Source organism: Sander vitreus, chromosome 9, assembly GCF_031162955.1.
Source record: "Sander vitreus isolate 19-12246 chromosome 9, sanVit1, whole genome shotgun sequence".
NCBI lineage: Eukaryota > Metazoa > Chordata > Actinopteri > Perciformes > Percidae > Sander > Sander vitreus.
In genome coordinates, this window is record NC_135863.1 from 22,923,978 (window position 1) to 22,949,683 (window position 25,706).

Genomic DNA, 25,706 nt, shown 5'->3' on the forward strand with positions numbered 1-25,706 from the left:
TGATAGGCCAAAGAACACCGTATCCCACAATCCTTAGCTTTGTGTTGACATGCAACAATGGCGGCTTCCACTGCCAATGTGGAAGGTAAAACGGCACTTTTAAAGGACTCTTTAGCAAAAGTAGGATTTGAAGTCTACCCTTTAAAGGTATTGTTGCACTAATTTCTTTCTAGTGTGTAGCCTTAACAGCAAGAAGGGCTTCAACGTGTGAGAAATACAATGTAATACTTTACCTGCTAGCTAGGAAGTTAAAAACAAAAGTCAGTAAATATAATTATGGTGGTAAAATTATTAAATTTCAACAGCCGGTTTATTGTTTTAATAATCCAGCTAAATTAGTTTGAATGCTATATAGAGATACTAGTTTGTTACAGCCTGTGTGCCTCTGCCTGTGACACTGTCCCACCATGTTCACAGGTTGGGTGGTATAACTCTGTGCTGCCTCTCTCCCTGCGCCTGGCTTACCCAGATGACAACCTGGCCGTGGTGGTGCTCAGCACTCCTGCTATGTTTGAACAAGCCTTCCTGCCCTTCATGGAGGAGAGGAGCTGCCAGAAGCTGTCTGACCCCATAGATCAGTGTGTCAAACACTGCGTCTCCTCTGCTGTCTCCGAGGTGTGTGTGTGTGTGTGTGTGTGTGTGTGTGTGTGTGTGTGTATGTATATGTGTGTGTGTGTGTGTATGTATGTATGTGTGTGTGTGTGTGTCTGTGTGTGTGTGTGTGTGTGTGTGTGTGTGTGTGTGTGTGTGTGTGTGTGTGCGCGCGCGCGCGCCCCCCGACCTTAAAAGTGCGACAGACAAAAAGCACGTTTTTAAATTTGGTTGGGCCATTATGTATTCATTCTTATATTACTGAATATGTACTTTTATGTTACAATATCAGCAGATATATTTGTAAAGATTATTTTTTGGGGCTTTTCCGCCTTTTAATTTATTTTTTTTGACAGGACAGCTAGGTGAGAAAGGGGAGAGAGAGGGGGAAGACATGCAGTAAATTGTCACAGGTCGGATTCGAACCCTGGACCTCTGCATCGAGGCATAAACCTCTCCTCTTAGTATATGTGTGCCTGCTCTACCACGGAGCCAACTGAGGAAACTTAAGTGAAAGGTTGACTAGTTCCAGTAGACTAGAAACTGTAATGGAAAATCTCTGATTGTCTCACACCATATGTCATCATGTTGCCTAACTCCAGTTAGGGATAGGATTGCAACTACAACTATTTTCATGATCAGGTTGTGACACCTAAATATGTCCGTTTCCTCTCCCTGCCCTGCAGTGTTTCCCAGGACAGGAGGTGGATGTGATGTATGACTACGAGCTGCTGCCCAGCAGGAAGCCAAAGTTCTTGGCGCAGACTGCGGCTCATGTGTCTGGAGCAGCTTTCTACTACCAACAGTCTGATGTCAGAGACCATCCCTGGGGTGAAAAAGTAACGTCATGCATTTATAAGGAATTGTTGTGTAATTAAACTCCAACAGTTGCGATAGATATTTTTGTAGTGCAGTGTTTCCATTCTTGTCTGCTCACCTGTGTTTTGTGCATCTCCCTCTGTTACCTGCAGAAGATGTTCGGAGTGTGTGTTCATCCGAGGTTCGGGGGCTGGTTTGCCATCAGAGCCCTGTTGGTGTTTGGAGGTGTGACGGTGGACTCTGAGATGGTGCAGCCTGATCCACCTGACTGTGTGCCTTCAAGAGAGGGCAGGATACAGCTGCTGGAGGCTTTTAACTTTCACTGGCAGGTACAGAACCTCACTGTGAGCCATAATACCTGTGGCACACACATTAAATAGACAGCAGGGGACACCAAACCATTTCATGTCGTAAATCCTCCAGACAGATGGCCTTTAGATAAGAGACCCCCCCCATCTGTGGAGGTTTTCTTTTCCCATGGGTCCTAATTTACCCTGGACTTTGGTAGAATAAGATTGCTTGTGTGATTCTAAATACATTTTCCTGACGTTGAACACAGTACTAGTTTATGTTTTGATGTATTTTTTTTATTATATAAATAAATATATGATAAATCAAAGATAATCAGAGATTTTTTGCGTCATTAGGACTGGGCCTACAGAGACATCGTCCGTCCAGTCCAGATCTACTCTCAGAAACAGAAGGACTACTTTTCCACTCCTCCTGCTCAGCGGTTTGCTCTGCTTAAGACTTGGGGCTTCCTGCCGAGGGAAAGCGATCAACCTGATTCGACATCCGACACTCAGAGCCAGGTGACTGGACATGGCTGAAAGAGCTGCAGTGTGGAAGTGCTGCACATCCTCTCTGAGCACAAACCCCCACTACTAAGCTTGTAAGGTTTTGGTGGAAGCTTTTAAAAGGTACAAGGGATACTTTTCAGGGACTTTTCATATGAACATTTACTGCTTTTGCTGCTGTTGCAAACCTTGTGTGTGTGTGTTTAAACCAAATTCTTTTAAAGAACGCACCTTATATCCTAGTTGCTCGTGTCATACCGTAACGCACAAACTGCAGACGTTTAAAGTAGCAACAGTGACTTTCACTTTGCACATTGTATTATTTCACACAATATCAACACGAGGGGCTTCGGTGGAAAAAAAACCTGTATCACCAGCCTGCCTTGAATTTGTATCTTTATGTGCCGATTTAGTTTTTTTTGTTTTTTTTTTAATCATAAAGAGGACAAACACTTTTTTTATCTAATCATTTCTAGATTATTTCTATTTAATTTAATAGTGAAGGCATAAAAAATAAACAATACAGACATTTATGACTCCAAGGATTTGATTTGATGGTTTGCCCATTGTTGGAAAAACACATTATGTTTTCACCTACCTCTAATTGATTTTCGTTTCTTGAGGTTTTTGCTTTCAACCCAATACATAGGAGCCATCAACAGTTTTTCATTGTAAAATAATGAAAGTGAAAATGACTGTTGGTCATATTAATCGGTGCTTTTTATAGTTCATCAATATCCATTCATCCATCCATCTTCGTCCTCTTATCCTGGGTCGGGTCGCTGGGGCAGCAGCTCCAGCAGGGGACCCCAAACTTCCCTTTCCCGAGCCACATTAACCAGCTCCGATCCCGAGGCGTTCCCAGGCCAGGGTGGAGATATAATCCCTCCACGTAGTCCTGGGTCTTCCCCGAGGCCTCCTCCCAGCTGGACGTGCCTGGAACACCTCCCTAGGGAGGCGCCCAGAGGGCATCCTTACCAGATGCCCAAACCACCTCAACTGGCTCCTTTCGACGCAAAGGAGCAGCGGCTCTACTCCGAGTTCCTCACAGCTGACTGAGCTTCTCACCCTATCTCCAAGGGAGACGCCAGCCACCCTCCTGAGGAAACCCATTTCGGCAGCTTGTACCCTGGATCTCTTTCTTTCGGTCATGACTATTTCATCTATATTAGAGATGCTCCGATACTGCCTAAAACGCTGGTATTGGGAAGTACTGGAGTTAATGCACCGATCCGATACCACGTAATAAAGCCCTAAAGAAAATCTATGTTAAAGTAGTTTATTTGTGTTCTTTTTCCGTTATAACTGACTGTCAAACTGGATTATAGAAGAAAGTTCTGGGGCGTTCATCGTTTGTGTTTGTTCATGTTTCACAAAGAGTTTAACCTGAGCCAGGCCGACAACAAAGATTATATAGAAATAATATTGCATCCATACAGGGATAGTAGCATACACTTGTTAAAATATATGACACACTGGTATCGGATCGGTACTCGGTATCGGCCGATACGCAAGTTCAGGTATCGGTATCGGGAAGCAAAAAATGGTATCGGACCATCTCTAATCTATATTGTTACTTAAATCAAATCTGCCTATGATGCATTAGATATCTGTTAGATATGATAACTGCATGTTTGTTTAGTATTCTTTGAATGAAAAGTATTTGGGTCATCCATCCATCTCATCTCTCTGCAGTATTTTTTGGCTCCATTGTTGGGACCTTGTCTCCAGTTTACCTGACACTGAGCTTGATGCATTATAGATGTGAGCTGCCTCTACCCCTCTGGTGATAGACTGACTAATTTCAACTGTGACTAACCCCTCTGGCAGTAAATCATCACCCCACACAGGTACTGTGACTAGGGCTGCAACTAACGATTATTTTCATAGTCGATTAATCTGTTGATTATTTTCTCGATTAATCGATTAGTTGTTTGATCTATAAAAATGTCAAAACATGGTGAAAAATGTGGCTCAGTGCTCAAATGTCTTGTTTTCCCCAAAACTCAAAGATATTCAGTTTACTGTCACAAAGGAGAGAAGAAACTAGAAGATATTCACATTTAACAAGCTGGAATCAGAAAAATCTTATTTTTTCTTTAATAAAAAAAATGACTCAAACGATTAATCGATTATCAAAATAGTTGGCGATTAATAGTTGACAACTAATCGATTAATCGATTCATCGTTGCACCTCTAAGTGTGACCCAGGACACACTCTGTTTGTCAGGTGTAGTTCTTCCTTTTTTTTTTTTTTACATTTTAACAAAGGTACAACCAGTAGACATGTGCACAGGGCAGCTCCACCAAGCAGTGAGGGTTAGATACAGGAACAAAGTAGGTAACTGTACCTAACAACAGTTCTGCAGTGCAAATTCAGTGCAGGCCAAATCTATTGTTACGCCTCTAGATGTCACTGTTCTCTCGATAACGCTGAGTGAGCTTTTGCATGGCTGTCTCTGAAGCATCTGAAGATGTCCAGCGCTCATCAGAGTGGAGCACTGACTGCAGATGACCTGCCTCACATTATAAAGTATACCAGCTACCCTCTGTAACTGTTGAGTTGAATGAATCTTATATAACAGATCTTTTATGTACTACTTTAATTTAAGCAGCTTCACACTCGTTCCTGCCTTCACCGTTTACTCTTTGCTTTTATCATTTGGGACTTTTTGTCCCACTGAGCTAGCTATCGCTTTATTTCACATTTCAGTTTGAAACACCCCATCTCTCTCTCTCTCTCTCTCTCCTCTCTCTTTCTCTCTTTCTCTCTTACTGCATCCCTCCTCTCCTCACCCCATTCTCCCTCCCCGTGCTACTCTATCTGTGTACTGAATCAGCATTTTAGAGCAGTATGCCGCAGGCCTGCAGAGAGGCAGACCATGGAGTTAATTACACTCCCTCAGATACTCGATCTCTCCCCTATCCCCCTCCTCTATTGCTCTATCCCACCTCTCTTTCCCTCTCTCTTTCTCTCTCTGTCTCTTTGTGTACACCTTGAAGCCAGTTAACTCTGCAGTTTACTCTCAGTCCCACCACAAGTCACATCCAAATAACTTAGTTCTTAATTTTCTTTTAGTACATTCATATTACATGACCGGTATGATGCATTTTTAGCAGAGTTAAGTCTAAGAAGCTGAATTATATTGTATATATATATATTACTGGGTTATATTGTTACGGTACCATTTTCCAGGCTGTTTACCACAGCAAATATATTTGGCACAGAAAACGTTTGGTTTCTATCTTCTTCGCTGTCGCTCTTGCATCATGTGCATCCTTTTCTCACTCCTTTGATGCCATTGGGAAGGTGGAGGGATAATTCCTCTTTGGAAAAAAGTTTTGTAGTTCCCAGGGTTTCCAGGTCTCTGTTGTTGTGGGTGAGAAGGCTGTAAGCTTTGTACTCTGAGGTGAGTATAGCATGCCTCACCAGCTTTACCTGGAACACACTGATATCTAGAGGTGGAACATTTAGACTGCATGTCAGAGAAAGAAGCACTAAGACGTGGGATTAGTAGTGGGGGATGCTCCTGACGATCTAGCTCCCTCTTTTCCCCTTGGTTTAGTATCCTCAACTGTCACAGTGCAACACGAGTTCTGGAAGGCAGAGGTGCACCGCCGAGCTCTCCTGGTTTCTGGCTTTTTGCTGGACTGCAGAGGCAATTTTGCTTTCTGACTGGTGCATTACTATACACTGTTTCCTCAAAAGAGTCCCTAAGCAATGAACATTACAGATTAGAGAGAGATTAGAAAATACTGCATTGAGCAGTTAACTAGTGAATTAAATATACTTTATTGGCATGAGTGTAACAAAGATTATATTGCCAAAGTGTTAAGTAATAAAAGATTAAAAAGAGAAAGGTCCCACATCAAAGGGGCTTGTAAATCCAATACAAGCCTGTGCACGGTTGCTGATTGTAAAATAAAAGGAGTTTAGAATAAGTAGGAGAAATGATGTTAAAAACACTGCTGGCACTGCTCACTAGAATCCAAAATCCAAAGACAATAATAACATGTTTTGTGCACAGCAAGAATTATCGGGTGCCGCTGTAATAGTTTTGGGCAGAGATAAAAAAAAAAAAAAAGAAGAAAAAGAAAGATGAGTGGTGTGTCATGAGTTGTGGATCAGTAAAGCAGTGTTATCCGCCCACAGACATCAGTTAACAAGATGAGAGGGGAAAGGCCAGCAGCATACCAGCAACAGAGGAGGAACTGAGCGCTGAGTGGGGGGGAGGAAAAGTCCGGCATCCAGAGAATGTAGTCAAATTTAGAATTTAGCATTGACATGACTGTTACAGTATTTGAAATTGAGGGAATAAATGGAGACTGGAAACACAGAGTTCTTGAATATTACAGATATGGAGATCCATGAGAAAAAGGAAAGAGCTTAATTACGATTCTGTTCTCTCTCTCTATTTCCTGATCTTCCTCTCTCTCTGCTTACTCTGACAAAATAGTCTCCTTTTTTCTCACAGAGCCTGTCTCTGCCAGAGCGTGTGCGTGTGTTTCCAGAGGTTTTATATTTTTTAAACGGTCCCCTTATCAGTTTGATGGATTAGCATAATTAATTAGTCCTCTGCCTCAGAATTCCCCCCCCCCTGCAACCAATCAGTTGTTGGCTCTGGTTGCGGAGGCCAATGGATGGGAGCGTGAGTGGTCAACCAAGGACAGAGGGGTAGAGGGCTGTCTGATTATCTCATTATCATCTGAGGCAATTAAACTAGAAGTCCCTCCTTTTTTACACATTCACAAGCGCTCAGCGCACATATTAACTTGTTATAAAAAAACAACAACAAAATCTGATGAATCCCATGCATGACATTATTTACCACAATGCTTAATGTTCTCTAATCTCACTCAGACGTGCTTTGAACATGACACACAGCTCATTTAGTCTGTCAGACATAAAGATGCGAGTTTGGCCGCTGAGACCACATGCAAACAGAAGACCCTCATTGGTAATGTGCAGCAGACATGACAGGGCTTGTTGTTCATATAGTGGAAAACGCCAATAGCAAGCTCCCATCTATGTCCACATGTAAATAATCTTACTCACTGGTATACTTAAAATGTTGCAGTCATTTCTTCATGTTGATTAAGTATGAGGTTTGTATGTGGCCGCAGATGTTTCACACAGTTTGACAGTGTTGATGGTGAATGAAAAGCATTATTCCGGTTGCTCTTAGCAACACAACAACATTCACCTGACTCCCCACCGTCTCCACTATAAACCAAGCATCAAAGAACTGTGTATGTCATACAGGAGAGAAGGATTAGCCCAAGCTAAGGTTTCCTTTACATAATCCACCGGGCTTCATTCCCCCGAGAATGTGATACATTTAACCCTTTGGAAAAGAAAACTAGGAGAATCACGGCCTCACAGTATAGATCTATAGCAGAGACAGTCCCATTGCACCTCTCTGCAGTTTATTTCTAAGGTTTCTAAGTTGACACAGGAGACACATAAGATCCTTTGTGAGATAATGTTTATTTCTTGGGAGACACATTCGGTTTTATTTTAAAATACGCACTACATCTTGTGGTTCAGTTACGGCCTGTAGGAGTTCAGCTTCAGTTGGCCTGTAAGGAAATCAGTTAAAGCGAGCCCCTGTAAGTTTGACTAAACAGTATCCCCACAAGTGACAATTGTGTGATATTTGTTGGTAAAACATAGTGTAACAGTAGTACAATTAGTCAACACACTGACTCAGTAATGTCAGTTGTACAGCAATTTAAAATCAGCTAACACCAGCTAGCGTTAACCACCATAAACTGCTGGTCATCCCAGACCTAGCAAGACTGTAAAACCCTTGAGTGTATTTAAATGAAAGATGGAAATAAGAAATAGGAAAAAAATGTGTTATAGTCCTGCTGTAAGGTCAACGTTGAGGCTGACAAGCTGCAATCCTTTTTCCAAGGGTTGAACAGATTTTAGGGTATTGTTTTTCTTTCCCCTTCCTAAAAGGGAACTCCACTGATTTTACACATCAAAGTCTGTTTACAGTTGTTGGGGAGAACTACAGCATATGCAAAAAAAAAAATAATTGTAAAAGGCCTTTCGTGGCACATTTCTATTCACTCAGATGTGTGTCAACCAGAAGTTTGATTTCATCTTTGTTGATGCAACTTTAGAAATGGGCAACATACGTAGTTTGATTGTTTCAGTGAATCAATCTTTGGAAACGTTTATTTGTGGATTTACTCATTTCTGAAAGGCGATGCTACTCGATTCCAGAGACTGACCAATAACTGAGCTGGGCAGTGTTCAACACACCTTTAAAACTGCACACAGCAGAGAAATAAGAACCAAAACCACGCGAACATGCATGAGAAGAGGTCTAGTCAACTGAATGAGAGGGTTGATTTGATTGTTTATAGTGGAAAAAAAAGAGACTTAAAGTTACTTCAGACAGAGCAGGGGCTTTCTCGCTCTTTCCTGCTGAATGATTGCAATTAGCTCGATCCTTTGTGTGCCTGGTGGGCTGCTGTGGTAAAAGCTCACACGGTGCTATGAGCTAATTTATTGCTGCTGTGTGCATTAAGTATTACATCACAGCTGCCGAGGAACTCTAAATCTGTCACTTATGCAAAATTAGCTCCTTACTACTTTGGCTTTGCCCACAAGAAACATCATCCATCTCTTTTTTTTTGTTCTTAAAGTATTTCACTCCTTCTATTTTCTGCTCTGCATGATGGCAAAGATCCCTGTGGAAAATGTTTGGTCACGTTTTACTGCTAAATGTCCTCCTTACCTTCCCTCCCTCGTTGTTTGCTTCACTCCCTTTCACTTCTCCTCTTCACATGTCTCCCCTGCCCCCTAGAGAGACCGGTTTGTTGTGTCGTGTTGCCGGGCTATGGAGGAAAATTATCTTCACTCGCAGTTATCATTACTCTCTGTGGGGTCCGTGGCACTCTGTGTGAGTGTGTGTGGACTCCAGAGTAATAGCGTGGTTTAGATAGGCAGCGAAGACATCTTTGACAATTTAGTTAATAGACTTGGTACACTTTTCTCACTCACTATGTTGAGTTAAAGTGTACTGTACTGATTTGAACACCAGTGAACATCGAGAACAGACTGTGTTTATTGAGTTTAGATGCAGTGGATTGAAGCATTTCAGACTGATCTCTGCTGCTGGACACGATAAACCAAAGAAGATCTTGGGAATCAGGTTAAGAATTACTTGTGCATCAAGTCGTGTGTGTGTTTATGTGTGCCTACCTTCCACCCACACCATCATGCGTTCCATGTTTGAAATCCCGAGTGGACCATAACATTATTGGAGAGTGCTAAAGGCTGAGAAAATACACATGTTGATATATTGTTATGTAAATGATCTCCATCCTGAGTGCTACATTCACTCTACATTGTATGGCTGTTATCCAGTTTTTTCGAATCAATATTTCATGCAGATGCACGGAGAAATGCATGTTATAAATCCCCCTCATATGGAGTTAAGTGCTGCTCCTGTTTGGTGCTTGACCTTAAAGTCAGAAGTGGGCTGGTGTGGAGCGACGGGGGACAGGTGATTTTGGTCTGATTGGTAGTTTAATATCAGTGAGCACCACTAAGTAAACTATCCCTTGTAATGGAGATGGTCACAGGTCAAAGCCTCATCCAAGCCAAATACTAAAATATTCACGGGTTGATGTGGAAATCCATCTGAGAAAGCAAGAAGAGGTTGCAGGCTTTGCTTTCGCACCCTACTCGGTGCTCCTGTCGTCCACCGTTCACGTCGACAAGTGTTATGGGAGAGAACAGATAAATTCATTAGGCTCAGACTGACCTGCTATGGTGAGCAATTTAGTTTCAAATACAGTTAGGTACCTGTGGGAGAGAGGAAATTAGCATTTTAAATAGGTACGATTATAGGCCAGGACATTGTGTGTGTGTGTGGGTGTGTGTGCGTCTTTGTGTGTCTTTGTGTGTAACTACGCACACAGACATCTCCTTTCTAGTCACTTATTTAAGCAAAACATCGCCGTGGTTTATGTTATCTGAAATATTGTCCAAACATAATGCTCTCCTCCCACGCTTCAATGCACTTTTTTATAAATAGAGTGCCGGTGCTGAACGCAGCTGGAGCGCACTTCTGAGAGCACTTGAATCCGACACAACACAAAGAAAGCCCTCTGCCCTACTCCTACATTTAGCTGGCAGCCCTTACAAAATAGTTACCAGTGTGAGCATTTAAATTACAGATGGCTTTGATATGATAGTTACAACATTTTAGCTTTAAAGAGACATGGACTTGTGCTAGAATTGACTCATTTACTAACTCCAAAGTTGTTTTTTGGGGGTTTTGCCCTCTATTTGGGATATCCAATTGGCCAATTTCTGACCATGCTGGGGATGGCAATGTCAGCCCACCAATTTGTTTCTGACTGAAATATCTCAACAACTGAGATGGATTGTAGGGCTGCAATTAACAATTATTTTCAGTATTGATTAATCTGTCTATTTTATAGATTATTCAATTAATCGTTTGGTCTGTAAAATGTCAGAAAATAGTGAAAAATCACAGTTTCTCAAAGTCCAAGGTGGTGTATATGTATGGTGATTATGTACTTTTCATAAGATATAAAACAGAAAGGGCGCCCAGATGGCTCAGTTGGTAGAGCAGGCGCTCCTGTATAAAGGTTTACACCTCGACGCAGTGTGCCCAGGTTCAACTCCAACCAGCTGCCCTTTGCTGCATGTCATTCCCCCTCTCTCTTCCCTTTCATGTCTTCAGCTGTCCTATCACAATAAAATGCCCAAAACATAATCTTAAAAAAAGAAGAAGATATAAAGCAGGAAATTTCCATATTTGAGAGGCTGAAAACTGTTTTTGCATACCATTTTTACATGAAAAATTACTTTAACGATGAATCGATTAACAAAATAGTTGGCAGTTAACTAGTCTATATCCACGACCTTCCGCTTCCGGGATTGCTCCGTTGCCGCCGGAAATTTCGCGGTATGTCCTTCTTTTCGATCGGATGTCCGCCACCTTCCGCATTCTTTGTGTTGGAATTTTAAACGCCGGTAGATTTCTGAGGACTATGGTTAACTGCTCCTCAGATCTCTGCAGGGTAAATCCAGACAGCTAGCTAGACTATCTGTCCAATCAGAGTTTTCTGTTGCACGACTAAAACAACCTGTGAACGTACACGTTCCACCAAAACAAGTTCCTTCCTGAGGCTATTTTGCAGCAGCAAAGGGGCTCAGTGCGGCGCTAAGCCCCGGCCATGACGATTGTGACTGGTTTAAAGAAATGCCAATAAACCAGAGAACGGTTCTCTCCCATCCCAGAATGCTGTATGGACTAGCCAGACCCTCCTCCGCAGCACTGTGGAGGAAGGTCTGGCAATGTGAGACTAGCGATTAACTAATCAATTAGTCGATTGTCATACAATTTGGTTCAGACATATGGTTCCCCTCAGGATGAAGTGTATTACCTTTGGCAATCCTCTGTCTATTCATCTAGCACCATCATCTGGTCAAAAAATAGAATTTACCGTAATACTTTTATCATTAAACATCTGCAAAACTTCTGACATCAGCTGTATGTTTTAGTGCTAATCGGAAAATGTTAGCATGCTAACATGCTAAACTAAGATGGTCAACATGGTAAATATTATGCCTATTAAACATTGGCATGTTATGTCATTAGGAGAGTTTTAGCATACTGCACTAATGTTAGCATTTAGCTCAAAGCACCGCTGTACCTAAGGACAGCCTTACAAAGTTGCTAGCATAGCTTAGTCTTGTTTAAAACTTCAGATTTCAGATGGTCATACTTCATCACTGAATTATATTGTTGATTAATTCCTTAATCTAAATGAATGATTTTTCTATGGAGGAAATATTTATTCATAATTCAAATTTAAAGTCTAAAGAGAAATTGAAAGTCCAAAGAGAAAACAAAGCGAGATCAAATTAAAAATATTATTTTTTTTTTTTAATTTTTCCATTTGGCTTTTCCATTTGGATTTCATATTTGGCTTTTCAATTTCAATTTAACATTGGATTTTCATTTGGATTTAATATTTGGCTTTTGAATTTCCATATAACATTGGCTTTTCATTTGAACTTGACACATGTCAATGTAAATGAGGAGGCGTGGCCCAAAGGCTGGTGGGAGGGTCTGAAACGAAAGGGGTGCAGAGGCACCTTATGAACAGCAGGGGGAGCAGACTGCTGGGGAGCACACTGTTGAGCATCTGTCTGCAGCTTCGCCACCAGGCTGGCTTAGCCTCTTATTTCACATGATAGAAACTGATGATGTAGGCTAAACACAAACGACATTTCATGCAACAACAGTGAAGTTTTCATGTAGTTACTATAATTGGGCCTGTGTTAGTGAGGACTAGATTAGGACTGTATTTAAAGTCAATTCTGGTTTCCAACTTCGCCAAGACTGTATGGCTGCAGCCTGGAGCTTCCCGTGTCATGCCATCCCATCTCATGCCATCCCATCTCATGCCATCCCATCTCATGCCATCCCGCCTGGTGCCGTCCCCAAGCTTCTACTTTTCAAAATAAAAGCTCGCGTCTGGAATAAAATACTTTAAAATACTTAAAATATCTCTCTTACTTTTCAAAGTAAAAGCTTCCCCGAGTTTCTACTTTTCAAAGTAAAAGCTTGCGTTGACTATCATGCTAATGAATAAAATACTTAAAAATATATTTGGTGTTTTTTAAACTAAACAGTAAGATAAATGCCGACTATCATGCTAATGAATAAAATACTTGATATAGTTGGTGTTTTTTTAACGAAACAGTAACGGCAATCATACAAATGAATAAAATACTTAAAAAAAAAAAAAAAAAGATGTCTACAAGATAAATGCAGACTATCATACTGATGAATAAAATACTTAAAAATATATGTCTGTCTATAAAATTTTAGATTATAGGCAAACAAAAAAATTAATTCTATGGCTGCAACCTGGAGCCTCCCGTCTCATGCCCTCTCGCAATTGCAATTGTATTTGCAGCAATGTCCCAGTGAAGTGTGAAAACAATATAAAAAGTAATAAAAATAAAAATGGTCTTGGAAAGAGTGTAACATGTTTATTTTTGTATTCTTGTGTGTGCAGATCCTTGTTATCCATCCTCAGGAAATCCGGTCAGTGTATGTTTTGGTTATTCGATTTTCATTTCATTAACAGATATTAAAAAAAAAAAAAAAAACGAATGTGATTTTCGTTTAAATTTTTTAATTTTAAAAATGCTTCCATTTTCATTTCCTATTTCATATAACAAAAAATGTAATCACTAGAAAACAGAAATGAAAAATTGCCTTTTTGTTTCATATTCTACAAAGAAAAGAAAATATGAATAAAACACAAGCGCGCAGATTCATCTGATTCCCAGCTTAGCTAGAGCGGGTAACGCCAGCTCTGCAGACGGACCAGAGTCAGTCAGCGCCGGGGAGCGAACATAGAGCGAATCAGGGACTCAGGTCATAGGGCTAGTGGCTAGCTGCTAGCTAGCTGCAGCGGCAGCAGCGAACATTATAACATTAGACCCAGCACCGGAGGTCTGATCCGTATGATCTGATCCCGAACTGCCAGTGACTTTCTGCCAGATCAGCAAGCTTAACGACAACAACAGAAAGTTTGCTGGGATCAGACTTTGGCGCGGTACGGTAACGTTAATGTAACAGTAACGTTACAACCGTGAACTGAAAATTTCCTCAGCTGGTTTCTCTTCGGGCGAAGCTGTCTGCGGCGGGTAGAGACAGAGAGTCAGAAGAAGGCAGTGAGAGAGGGTAATAAATAAATGTATCGAATCAAATGACCAAAACATACACTTACCCTCCTTGATTGCAAACGTGGTCATGAACTTAACCGTGACTCCATCTGGAAAATAATTTGCGATTTCATATGTTTGACCCGCTGAACTTACTGTTGGACACGCCTCGGCATGAGACGGGATGGCATGACATGGGATGCTCCAGGGTGCAGCCATACCCGCTTCAACTTCGCCCCAGGTGTGTCTGTTTAAAACACGGATGGAGACAATTTCTCTCTTTTGATGTTTTATTTAATTAAGCAACAGTACAAACATGGGTGTGGGTAGCTCTGCTACGTGTGTTTGTGTGTTGTCAGATCTCGGGGACACACACACACACACACACAATCTCAACCGGGTAGTCATCGTCCGAACTGCGACCTCTCCTTTTTCTTTCTCTCACTTTTTTCTCCGGGTGGTGTGTGGTGCGTGTCCGAGCTATTCTCCGACATGTACTCACAACAATCACTCCTGATTGATGGCCTTTTGTACAGCCTGTGTAGGCTACTTTTTCATTCATTTGATTTCCGATTTTGAAACGATATCCAAATTTGATATCCAAACTTCACTGTTGTTGCATGAAATATCATTTGTGTTTAGCCTACATCATCAGTTTCTATCATGTGAAATAAGAGGCTAAGCCAGCCTGGTGGCGAAGCTGCAGACCGATGCTCAACAGTGTGCTCCCCAGCAGTCAGCTCCCCCTGCTGTTCATAAGGTGCTTCTGCACCCCTTTCGTTTCAGACCCTCCCACCAGCCTTTGGGCCACGCCTCTTCATTTACATTGACCTGTGTCAAGTCCAAATGAAAAGCCAATGTTAAATGGAAATTCAAAAGCCAAATATTAAATCCGAATGAAAATCCAATGTTAAATTGAAATTCAAAAGTCAAATATTAAATCCAAATGGAAAAGCCAATGTTAAATTGAAATTGAAAAGCCAAATATTAAATCCAAATGGAAAAGTCAAATGGAAAAATTAAAAAAAAAAAATAATATTTTTAATTTGATCTTAATCTTTGATTTAATTTTAATCTTTCAATTTCTCTTTGGACTTTAAAATTGAATTATGAATAAATATTTCCTCCATATTTTTCAGGTGATGTTTATGATGAATGAAAATGCACCATGACGCAAAATGACATGAGAAGATATAAAACTAAACAAAAAAATGAAACAAAAGGACATGACATAACTTCTTTAATTCACAATTTCTTTATCATTGAAGAGGAGGGAAATATTTAATAAGTATAGCTAAGTTGACTGCTTGTAGTTTGTAACTCAAGACAATCATCATGAAACAGTGGTAAAGGCAGTAGATAAAGGCAAGGACATGTTTCAAAAGGGAATGACACAACATCTTACTTATCTGTTTTGGTCTGATTTGTTTTGGTGCCTGTAACCTGTCAGCGAGTGACTGTGTGTGTGTGTGTGTGTGTGTGTGTGTGTGTGTGTGTGTGTGTGTGTGTGTGTGTGTGTGTGTGCCTGCGTGAGTGTGTGTTGAAGGGTGGGTGTGTGTGTGTGCAGGATAGATACAGTATATGACTAGGTTCTACTTACAAGCAATTCACTGCAGCATGCAAATGCTCTCCCCCCCGATGGTTCTCACTGTGCTAAACCCATCAGCACTTTTGCTCACAGTCATGAGTTATCTCTCTCTTACCGTCTGGAGTGACAGACGAGAACTCATCTCCTTTGTAACAGGCCAACAAGCCATGCTCAAAGAGCAACTTCAGACAAATGACTGAGTTTTTCATTTATTTATTTTTTACCTACCTTACGTAATATCCCTTCTTGCAAGACACCTTAGAGAGGGATTCTTCTGACACAGAAGCTATTTGTATGCATCAGCTGATAATAATAGATTGAAGATAATAATAATCTTCCTTCAGGTCTTGAAAAGTGCGGAGGTTTTTCTTATTACAAATATCCTTTAACTGTTAAAGGATATCTGATGATGGTTCTAGAGGTATACACGTGTTAAAGTTTAAAATGTGTTAACCTCTGGAACCCCATGGAGGGAATACTAAGGGAGGATCCAGTAAGTTCCAAACTGGTGATAAGTCATGGAGCATGCATGGAATAAATAAATGTTTTTCAGTGTGAGACATAGTGGGTCCCAGAGGACAATTGCTGTTCTTTAGGTAAAATATTAACAAGGTGAATTCCCTACTCTTCGCCAGGGAATATCCAATACATTGATTATTTTAACCCTTGTGTTGTCTTCCCGTCGACTGTGCACTTGTTGTCCTCCCGGGTCAAAATTAAAAATGAACACCTTTTTGGTGCTTTTTCTGACATTTATATCCCTTTCTTCGACACTTTTGATGCTTGAAAAAATGTTTTTGTCGCGTTTGTTTTACATTTTTGATGCACCAAACACCACTAACACTAAGTTATTACCACATCCATAGACTATAATCCTCATTTGTAGGAAATTGAAGTTAGAGAGGGATAAACCACCACATTTATTTGAATGTTGTAAAGTAGAAAGGCTATTCTTAGGACGTTTTCCTCGCCACAAATCGTGTCTAGTCCAAATCTTAAAAAAAAAAAAAGATACAGGCGGAGGAAATGGAAGCATGGAGAGTAGAGAGTTCACACAAGGAGCTATATTTAGTTAATGTCATCCTAATATAAAGAGCAACGTTAAGAGGAGACCATTTAATCAAGGCTCTCTTAAAGCAACACCAAAGCACTTTTCCTTTTGGGTCCCCCTACAGGTTGGAAGAGGAATTGTCCATTACCGTTGTCATTCGAACTAGAGATCCGCTACCCGATCTTGCATAGTGCGGTTTTAGCAGCTAGAGGGCCGCAAAGCGAATGCAGAAGTGCCGTTCACCCTGTTACGAGTTGATGAACCACTGAAATGATTTTGGAAACTTTATTTTAAGGTACAAAAGAATCTTTGGTGTTGCTTTAATTTTCATTAAAAACTGAGAAGAAGTTGTTGAAGCTGTTGGAGTTTCCAAAAAAAATCTTCCCTGCAAACAAGCCTGAGAGGGTTTTTATTACTAACGCGCTCACACACACACACACACGCACGCACACAGTTTTTATGTCCAATCGATAGCTAACCATCTCAGTGAAAAGAGGGAGGCCCATGTGGAGGAGAGGAAACACAGCATCGTATGTCTTCTTCTCTTCTCCCTTTCTTCCCATCTTTTATTCTGCTCTCTCTTGTATTGATCCAAAAATGGCAGTTTTTAACTGCAGCCTCCAGCATGATATCTGACCCTGCTTTTTACAAGGTCTTTCTCTCTTTTACTCTGTCTTTGCCTTTTTTCCGCTTCCTCCCCTGGTTTTATTAAAGTAAGTTCATCAAAGCCTCCTCGGGTCACAAATTGATGTCAAAAATAGTTGTTACTTCAAGTGGTTTTGCCCCAAAACATAAGCCAAATAGTACAATAGTAGCTTCTTAGTTCATTTGAAGTCATAGAATAGGGTTTGCGTCATCGTGCTGGGGTGGGAGTGTGTGTATATCTCTTCAGGAAGGTTGTTAAAGATAGGAAAGTACAAGGTAGATAATAGTGAGAGACAGAGTAATCTGCTCTTTGTGTTTCCCCTGGGAAGCAATAACGGTCACAGCCAAACTCATCAGCCCACCCCAGACTTGGACAGAAGGGGAAAATAGGCTGGAGTTGCAAAGTACTGTGAGTAACTGAGTTTCTGTCCTCCTAAGACAGGGGAATTGATAGTGAGGGAGGACGCTTTACATTGGAAGTGTTGCTGTTATTCAAATATTCTTCTGTCTTTTTCGGCAGCAGACAGACGTGCACACGCCACCGTGTTGTCCATTTCAAAGCCGTCAGCTGTACCTGCTCGACTGTGTGCGGAGCTCCAGCGGCTGTGTGCGTTTCCACTGAGTGGGTTTCTACTCGGCTATATTCAGTGTCTCCTGAGAGGAGTCAGACTACACCTCTACCTGGAATAGGATCAAGAGGCCATCCATCACACCAACACAGCTACTATAACCAGCCCCGCAAAGTGCTGAGCAAGCAGTTTCTGAGAAAAGGGCATGTGAGATTCTATGCTTTATTTGTGTTTTGACAAAAATGCCAGGTAAGCGTATACTGTAAATGCTTTTACATTCCTCAGAGGTAAAACAGGTGAGCCTCGCTTGGTGTTCCTTTTCAATCACATTTCAATCATGGGAACTTCTGCTCTACAATTAGGGCCTCCTCCATCCTGTCTAGGTCCAAGTATCAATCTTCTCATCTAACTCTCGGCAAGACAGCTAATTAGTGTGTTTCTCAAAATGTCAAACGGTTTCCATTTGTGATTTATTATTGAATTCTATAAATCTATAGCCTGGCCTGACAATGGTCATTCCCTCATATGCTGGCTCCACAGCCCATTCCCAAACCCTCAGCTCATAGAGAGGATGTGCTGACGCAGAAATGATGATACCAGCATGCGTCAGATGGCAAGAGTGCCAAATCATATGACCTTTGTTGGATTCGTTGTATATTTTCATGCACAGACGCTCCACATCCAGGCCCTGTCCTTCATGGTGAGAACAAGAAGAACAAAATACATTTTATATTCATGGCGAGAACCACTTATTAATGACTTCCCAGAGTTTGTTTGTGTATGTCTTTGAAGCGTCTCATAGACTGTCAAAACAGGACTCAGAAAATAGTCTATTATGTTGATCTACATTCCAAAAGGAGTTCAATTACTTGTCTGAGCTAATGTTTTAATTTGACAGCTCAGTGCAGCACCAGAATGAAAAAATTATGACACTTGACTAAGAGAAAAAGAGAGAGCAGAGAGAGGAGGAGAGAAAGTAAAAGACGTGATGAGACCTCATTAAGGCTACAACGAAGCGAGCTTGTGCGCGTGCACGCTTGTATGCCGGTGTGTGCATCACAGCCAGCACGATCTAGTCATTTTTGTGTTTTTGTCTGTGTGTCTGCGTCACTGTGGGCATGTGTGTGTGTGTGTGTGTGTGTGTGTGTGTGTGTGTGTGTGTGTGTGTCAGTCAGAGCAGATCTGGGAAGCCCCTGGGAGGGTTAAGTAGGGAAACAGCAGAGATTGAGGTGGGGAATTCTCATCAAAAACGTCCAAATCAGGAAAGGTGTCGACAAAAGCCACCCTGCAAGGGGACAGAGGGGAACAGAGGCGTTGGAGGGGTGTGTGTGTGTATGTGTGTGTGTGTGTGTGTGTGTGTGTGTGTGTGTGTGTGTGTGTGTGTGTGCGTGTGCGGGTTGGTTTAGTTGGAAGAAAGATGTGTCAAAAGTCTGACATAAGGGTGGCAACTGCAATGACAGTGGCGAGGAAGGTAAAATACAAAAGCAGGAGGAGGTATGGGAGTTACTTTGAGATGACTAAGGTTAGCAGTATATGCAGAGGAAGGGGGTGTATTTACGTGGATATGCGTCACAATGTGGGGGCTCTCCATCTCAGGGTGAGGTCGTGTCGAGAGGGGTGAGGCACTGGTGATGGGTGGGGGGTGGGGGGGGGGGTCCTTAGGGGAAGTCCTGTGGTAATGAGCTGTTACTCTCAGAGGAAGACGAGTGCTATTACAGGAGCACTGAGCTGCTATTCTGAGGTTTAATCTGAGGCTGGTTCACCTTCTCCTGCCGCTCAGCACAGATACACGCTCGTCCTTTGACAACCTGCTGAATGTAAAAAGGGAAGTGGGATCTCTGGCTTTGGGTAAAAGAATCAGATCCAAAAAAACAATCTGGAAATTGTTCCTGTTGTGTGTCAGATCCGAGCTCAGCACTGACACTGAATGGAGGATGAAAATCACAGTGACACAGTTTTGTCTTCGTGAAATCTGATTTCTCTGTTTCCTACACATCAGTTTGTTCCTCTCACTGCTATTCTGTTTCATGGGACTTCTAAATAACCGCGCAGGCAGCACGCCACTCCTGCCATCCTCGCCCCCCCATTTCTCTCTACAAGTTCAAAGGTTCAGTCCTGGAGGGAGATTTGCCGTCAGACGGCCAATCAGCGGGTCAGTAGGTTGAGGTCAGGAAGCCAAACGTCTGCTGGGGACATTTTGTCCATCGTTTTCAGACCAGCTTGGGGCACAAACAGTACTGTGTCTTTTGTAACACCATGATTCACTTGTCATTACAATCTATGGGACTGCAGATTTGTCTGCCATTTGTCTTGTTTTATACCTCACGTATGTGTTTCTTTTTAATGTCTCTCGCATGTTTGTATATGTATATTTCTTTAAACATTATGATTCTATTTGTCATTCAGGACGTAAACTTTCCTCAACACTTATCTCAAAGGGGGAATTCCCCTGATTTTACCTGAGCACTACTCTCTAAGCTGCTCTGGTGTCTGGGTCCAATTTGTAAAACACAATAGTAAGCAGTTTAGTTTTTCTGGAAATGTATTGCAGAGCATTGTGATCATCCATTTAGCCAGTGGAGCCATTTTTTGTTGATGTTTATGCTGCTGCAGCGATAATCAGTTGGATAAACTGCATCAAAGGAATTTCCAAACAAGCTGAGACGGACAGCCACACTCTAAGTCCATTTTCTGTCTGAATAGGAAGGCCTGAGCTTGGTAGCTGTAGGCGAAAATTTGCTCAAATAGCAGGCCACATCATTTTATATTCTTACAATATTCTTATTCTTGTTACAAATGGTAAAAGGAGAAGAGCACATTTTATCCGATAGTTCCTTGTTCCTCTGCCTCAGTGTGTCGGTGTGACCTGCTGACACACTGAGCTGTCAGGATCGATTAAGGCTCCTTGGAGCTGGCAGCAGAGACCAGGACTGGCATTCTGGCATCGGCGTGCCATGTCTAGTCTACCATCCCTCCTGAGAAAGCCCACAGCCACAGTGACGCACCGCTAACCAAGTGGGGCTGCAGCACACAAACACACTTAAGCTACTTTACATTTGCACAAACACCAATTGTACTGTACACCATATGCTGCTATGCTGAACCCCTTTCACCTACAGTACTCTCCTCCTGTGTGTCACTCTTTCTACCTCCCTCAGCTGTGTTTTTTTTTTCCAACTCTCTCCACATTAAGTGCCAAGTGAAGGTGGCTCCACTGCAGTATCTGACCCATCCTGGCAGAGGTGAGGTTGGATAATAAAACCGCTGTTCCTGCCAAAACAGACTAGAGGAGATAAGGGAAGGAGGTGAAGCCAAAGACAAGACAAAGAGAGACAGAGAGAGAGGCAGAGTGAGAGAAATAGAGCAAACAGGAGAGGGAGGAAACACTTGGGCCACTGAGGAGCCGGAAAGAATTCATGAAGGGAATTAGGGAGGATAGATAAAGACGCTAATAGAGAAGAAAGGGAAAAGAAGAAGTGCAGTTTAGGGTTGACAAGGTTTGAGTAAGATCGCAGGTGCAGCAGCATTATATACCTCTCATTTCTTTCCCTCCCACCCCTGCATCCCTCCATCCCATTTTGAGTGCCAGGGCGATGGTGCAGAGGCTAAATCAATCACCTCTCTGCCCTCAGTCCCTCCATCCACTCTTGTGCTGACGTAGCAGGTGTACTTTTTTTTCACATTACTGAATAGGACATGGGACACAGAAAAGACCCAAAGAAGACACATTTGGGAAAGAGTGAAACCACAGTCGTTCGTTAAACATCAATCTATAATTTTAATAACAGTAAAAGATAAAATGTTACTTAATATAAGTTACTGCAGTATTAAATAGCCAGAACCGCCAGTCATACAAAAGCTAGTTCTGTGTAGAGTCATACAATAATAGTCTTAGTGTTTAATATGTTTAGTGTGTGTGTGTGTGTGTGTGTGTGTGCGCCCTATATAATACTGACCTTTTGCACGTGACGTCACGCTCCATTCGCGCGAATTATGAACGCCATGACGGGCCGCGGAAGAGCTATGCTGTAGATGGACGGCAAGCTAAACTCGTACGTTTTCGTTCGTGTTTGTGTTCTCACATTCACAATCTGCAGAGTAATCCTCACCAACACAAGCATGTGTATGTATTGTCTTCCTGTTTTATGAGTGATAAATAAAATTATCCTCAACCAGCTAGCTGCCGTGCTAACCAGCTGTCCTGCTAACAGGTCTAACCCGATGATGACCCACATAACAGCTAACATCGGTTATTCACTGACCTAGCTACATATCCAAAAAAGAAAGCCGTTCCCTTGATCATTTAACTTAACACACATACAAAAAATATCGGTTAAATTAAAGATGACATGGCACGGAAACTAGCTAGCTTCAAAAACGAGTTAAATGCGGGTCTGCGGAGCTCCTACCCTGGCTGGCTGACGAGTTAGCTGCAGCTAGCTTTGGACTGCTCGCTAGCTGCTGCCCATCGCGTCGTAATATCCACCGGTCAAATCTAAACATAGGCTACACAGCGAATATAATCACAGATAAGAAGATGGCTAGATATTACAATTATGTGTGGTTACTACTGATCATAGACACGCCGTGATTTACTGCATGGATTAAGGTGTGATAGATAATTAATGACTGCACTTCCCAGAGGTGGGATGTGTTCAGGCATCCATTAGATAGGAAGTTGCATTGGCACACCCAGTGAACAACGGTATGTGGGTAGCCACGACCGACCATGTCCTCTAAAAACATGGGCTACGTGTTATATAAATCTTTACTTAGGTAAAGAATAGATGTTAATACAAAACAAATCCTAGATTGATGTCTTATCTTTGCCATTATGAGGTACCTCCCCCCGCCGTTAGCGTAGCATCGCGTACCTGTAACCCAGCCAGTTACAAAGAACTGGGAAGCATCCAGACTTTTAAAAGCTTTGAGATCAGCACCAGTATATGGGGATACCCCGTTTACCACACAGTGGTACAGATCGTGTGGACTGAAGTCGGGCAGAGTCGGTGATTTAATGAGGTCCGTGAAAACGGAGGGAGAACGAATTAAGGGTCGGTATGCAATCCTGCTAGCTCCAACTTCTCCAAATACTGCTCTTTGTGAGCACCTACCAGATGCCCTACCTCGACCGATAATGGCACGACAACTTGTTGTTCAATAGAAGAAGCCATATAAAGCCATAAATACAGTTTATTTAGTATTATGTATTTCAAACTGATTGAAACTATGAAACTTTCCGCTCGTCTACTACCGTTTAGCCTGTGCTTCCGCCGTCTGTCATGGCGCGGTCACGTGGTCGTGTGACTTGTTTGCAAAGGGTCAATAGGTCGGAGACCCTCAGGTGCATTGCTGCTCAGTATGGTGTTTGTTTGTGTGAGCGCACATGGTGTGTTTCTAATGTACAGAAAGTGTGTCATGTTCATGTAATTATGAAACATCTGTCTGTAGCCCTCCTGTGACCTCTGACCTCTGCTGGTCACAATCTGAGCATGCTGGAAAAGGCGCTTTCAGTCACATTTCACACCTGATACTGCTTTGTATTAAAAATCACCCCTGTCCACAGCGTAAAGCATGAACAAGAACTAAGACTAAGTTCTGGCTCATTTGCAGACATGTTTAGCTAATAAATATATTTATATAAATGCTGTCTTCACTTTAAGTTTTATGTTGACTCCTCTAAGATGGATATCAAGTCTGACAGTTATTATTATCTCCTTTTAGTACAGCTACCTACTGACTGGCCTGTTTTACACACACAGTCCACTCAGCGTGCTCTGAAAGAAATGTCTCTTTCGAGTAAAGCTGCTCATTGACTCTGAGCACTTTTTCCATTGTAGGATGACCAATGTTAAGAGAAAAATCCAGTATTTAAAAAAAACTGGGTCTTATTCCCATGATTGTGGCCATTCTTACTCATGCTAACTTTGCACTCGCCAATTTTAGCTTAGTAGATCCCCATGCAGTTAGCCACATACGCTACATTCTGTGTTTACTTCCATTAGGATTAATAGACAAGCATTTTTAATTTATTTACGTAAAATTCAAGTTTATTTGGAAAGCATTAGGATGTTCGTGCTGCTTACCCTTAATACATATGTGGCCACAATTATGAAAATGCAACCAAAAAATACCAGAATTCCCCTTTAAGTCTCACAAATCCTTTCTAGCAACTGATTGTGTTGCCCCTTATGATACAACCCTCAAGTGAGTCCCTGCTCTTGTCTTCTCAGGCTCCTCCTAACAGCATTCAAGGGCAAGCAAGCAGAGGGAATCCTGCTGACAGCCACACTCTCCTCTGCTCCCACACAATGTCATCTACAGAAAGTCTTTTATACTAGAAAGTGTGCATGCGTGTGTGTGTGTGTGTGTGTGTGTGTGTGTGGGTAAGCTCTTAAAGTGGGGTCACGCTGAAAGTGATGCATAAACAGTTATTGAGGTTTGACTTTTCACCTCTCCTGCTGCTATCTGAATATTACACACATGGGATTTTCATCTTAAAAGAGAAATGAGATGAAAGCATGATCTCTATCACAACTTTGTCAACCTGGCCCTGCCATTAACCATGACTACATACAATGTAAAGGACAATTTACAGACATGAAGTGGCTCAAAAAAAGAAAAGATCCACGAAGAAGAAAATGGTCATCTTTAACCCCTTGAAGGCTTTTTTGTGCTCTGTGTGTGTGTGTGTGTGTGTGTGTGTGTGTGTGTGTGTGTGTGTGTGTGTGTGTGCAATGATGGGATGTATTATTGACTTATTGCATTAGATGGTCTCTGTGCTTCATGCTCACGCTCTAACATCGCCCTCAGAGAAATAACGGGATCAGACCGAGCATACAAACTCAAGCACACACACACCCACACACTCACAAACACACAGTAATAATAACGTGCGTACACAAAATGTTTTGTCTCTAGCACTGCTCTTGTGCTTCTGGGGTTTTGTGTTCTTAGTAGTATACATTTGCCATATCTGTCTGTCTATCTGTCCACTTGTCTGTCTGCTACCCGTCCTGTCTCTCTCAAAGAAGTTGCAGAAGCCCCAAAGCTGTAAGATCCAGCAGGCAGAGTTTTGAGGGCCGTGTGAAGGATTAGAGCCTGCTCTTTGCCAGTGGAGTGGCTGAGCAGCTGGCACAACTGAAATGAAAGGAGGGGGTTAGAGGACAGAAAGAGAAAGTGGAAGGGTGGAGTGCTGTGAGCCAAGCATGTGGGAGTGGGGTGTGAGGACAGATAAAGAGAGGAAAGAAAAGTTGTCTGGCAAGAGAGCGGGGAGTGAAAACATTTACGTGCACATCCATTGAAGTCATCTAAACCTTTGCTCTAAGAACCTGACCCTATCCTAGTGCTCGGGTTCAGCAGGCTACAGCAGCAAAATGCACACACACACACACACACACACACACACACACACACACACACACACACACACACACACACACACACACACACACACACACACAGAGTAGGAACAGACAAGTATTAATATAAAAGGAATCCAGTTCAAGTTATAATCTTTCTGACTGAAATTAAATGGCATTTCTTTACATACACATCTGCTAGACCAGTGGTTCCCAACCTTTTTTCCTACTTATGTCTAAGAAAAGCTGAGCCCCCCCTCCGAAACTGAAGTTGAGGTAAAGTTGAGGTCTCGAAATAGAGCCTTACTTTCTTTTTTGATATAGAGGAGTTATCAGCACTTTTACGTTTCTCCGCTATGTTTCATTGATGATAGCAGCTAGCAGCTGACCTGATGACAGCAAGGGTCCCAGGTTAAGAGGTCCCGGTCACAGGTTTGGCCTACTAAGTAGCCTGCCTACAATTTTAAGCGAGAACAAAAATATATAGTTTTTATACAGACTTTTGTATACATTATATATTCTAGTGTATTATCATAATTTGTTTAACG

The 25,706-nt window shown here is 41.9% G+C and overlaps 1 protein-coding gene across 2 annotated transcripts; it reads left to right on the forward strand.

Annotated features, from left to right (window-relative positions):
• Positions 1–38: 38 nt before the first annotated feature.
• Positions 39–2,743, forward strand: mmachc (metabolism of cobalamin associated C). Of its 2 annotated transcripts, none has more exons than XM_078259381.1 (5): positions 39–147; positions 418–615; positions 1,278–1,430; positions 1,563–1,739; positions 2,058–2,743. In XM_078259381.1, the coding sequence occupies exons 1-5, from the start codon at positions 58–60 to the stop codon at positions 2,238–2,240; spliced, it is 801 nt and encodes a 266-aa protein (XP_078115507.1). In that variant the 5' UTR covers positions 39–57; the 3' UTR covers positions 2,241–2,743. The 2 variants fall into 2 exon arrangements, with proteins under 2 accessions (XP_078115507.1, XP_078115509.1); XM_078259383.1 differs by having other exon boundaries at positions 68–85.
• Positions 2,744–25,706: the final 22,963 nt, after the last annotated feature.

Coding starts and splice junctions, on each gene's coding strand:
- mmachc (XM_078259381.1), top strand. CDS start 58: ATGGCGGCTTCCACTGCCAATGTGGAAGGTAAAACGGCACTTTTAAAG. Junction 148..417: donor TTGAAGTCTACCCTTTAAAG/GTATTGTTGCAC, acceptor CCATGTTCACAG/GTTGGGTGGTATAACTCTGT. Junction 616..1,277: donor TCTCCTCTGCTGTCTCCGAG/GTGTGTGTGTGT, acceptor CCTGCCCTGCAG/TGTTTCCCAGGACAGGAGGT.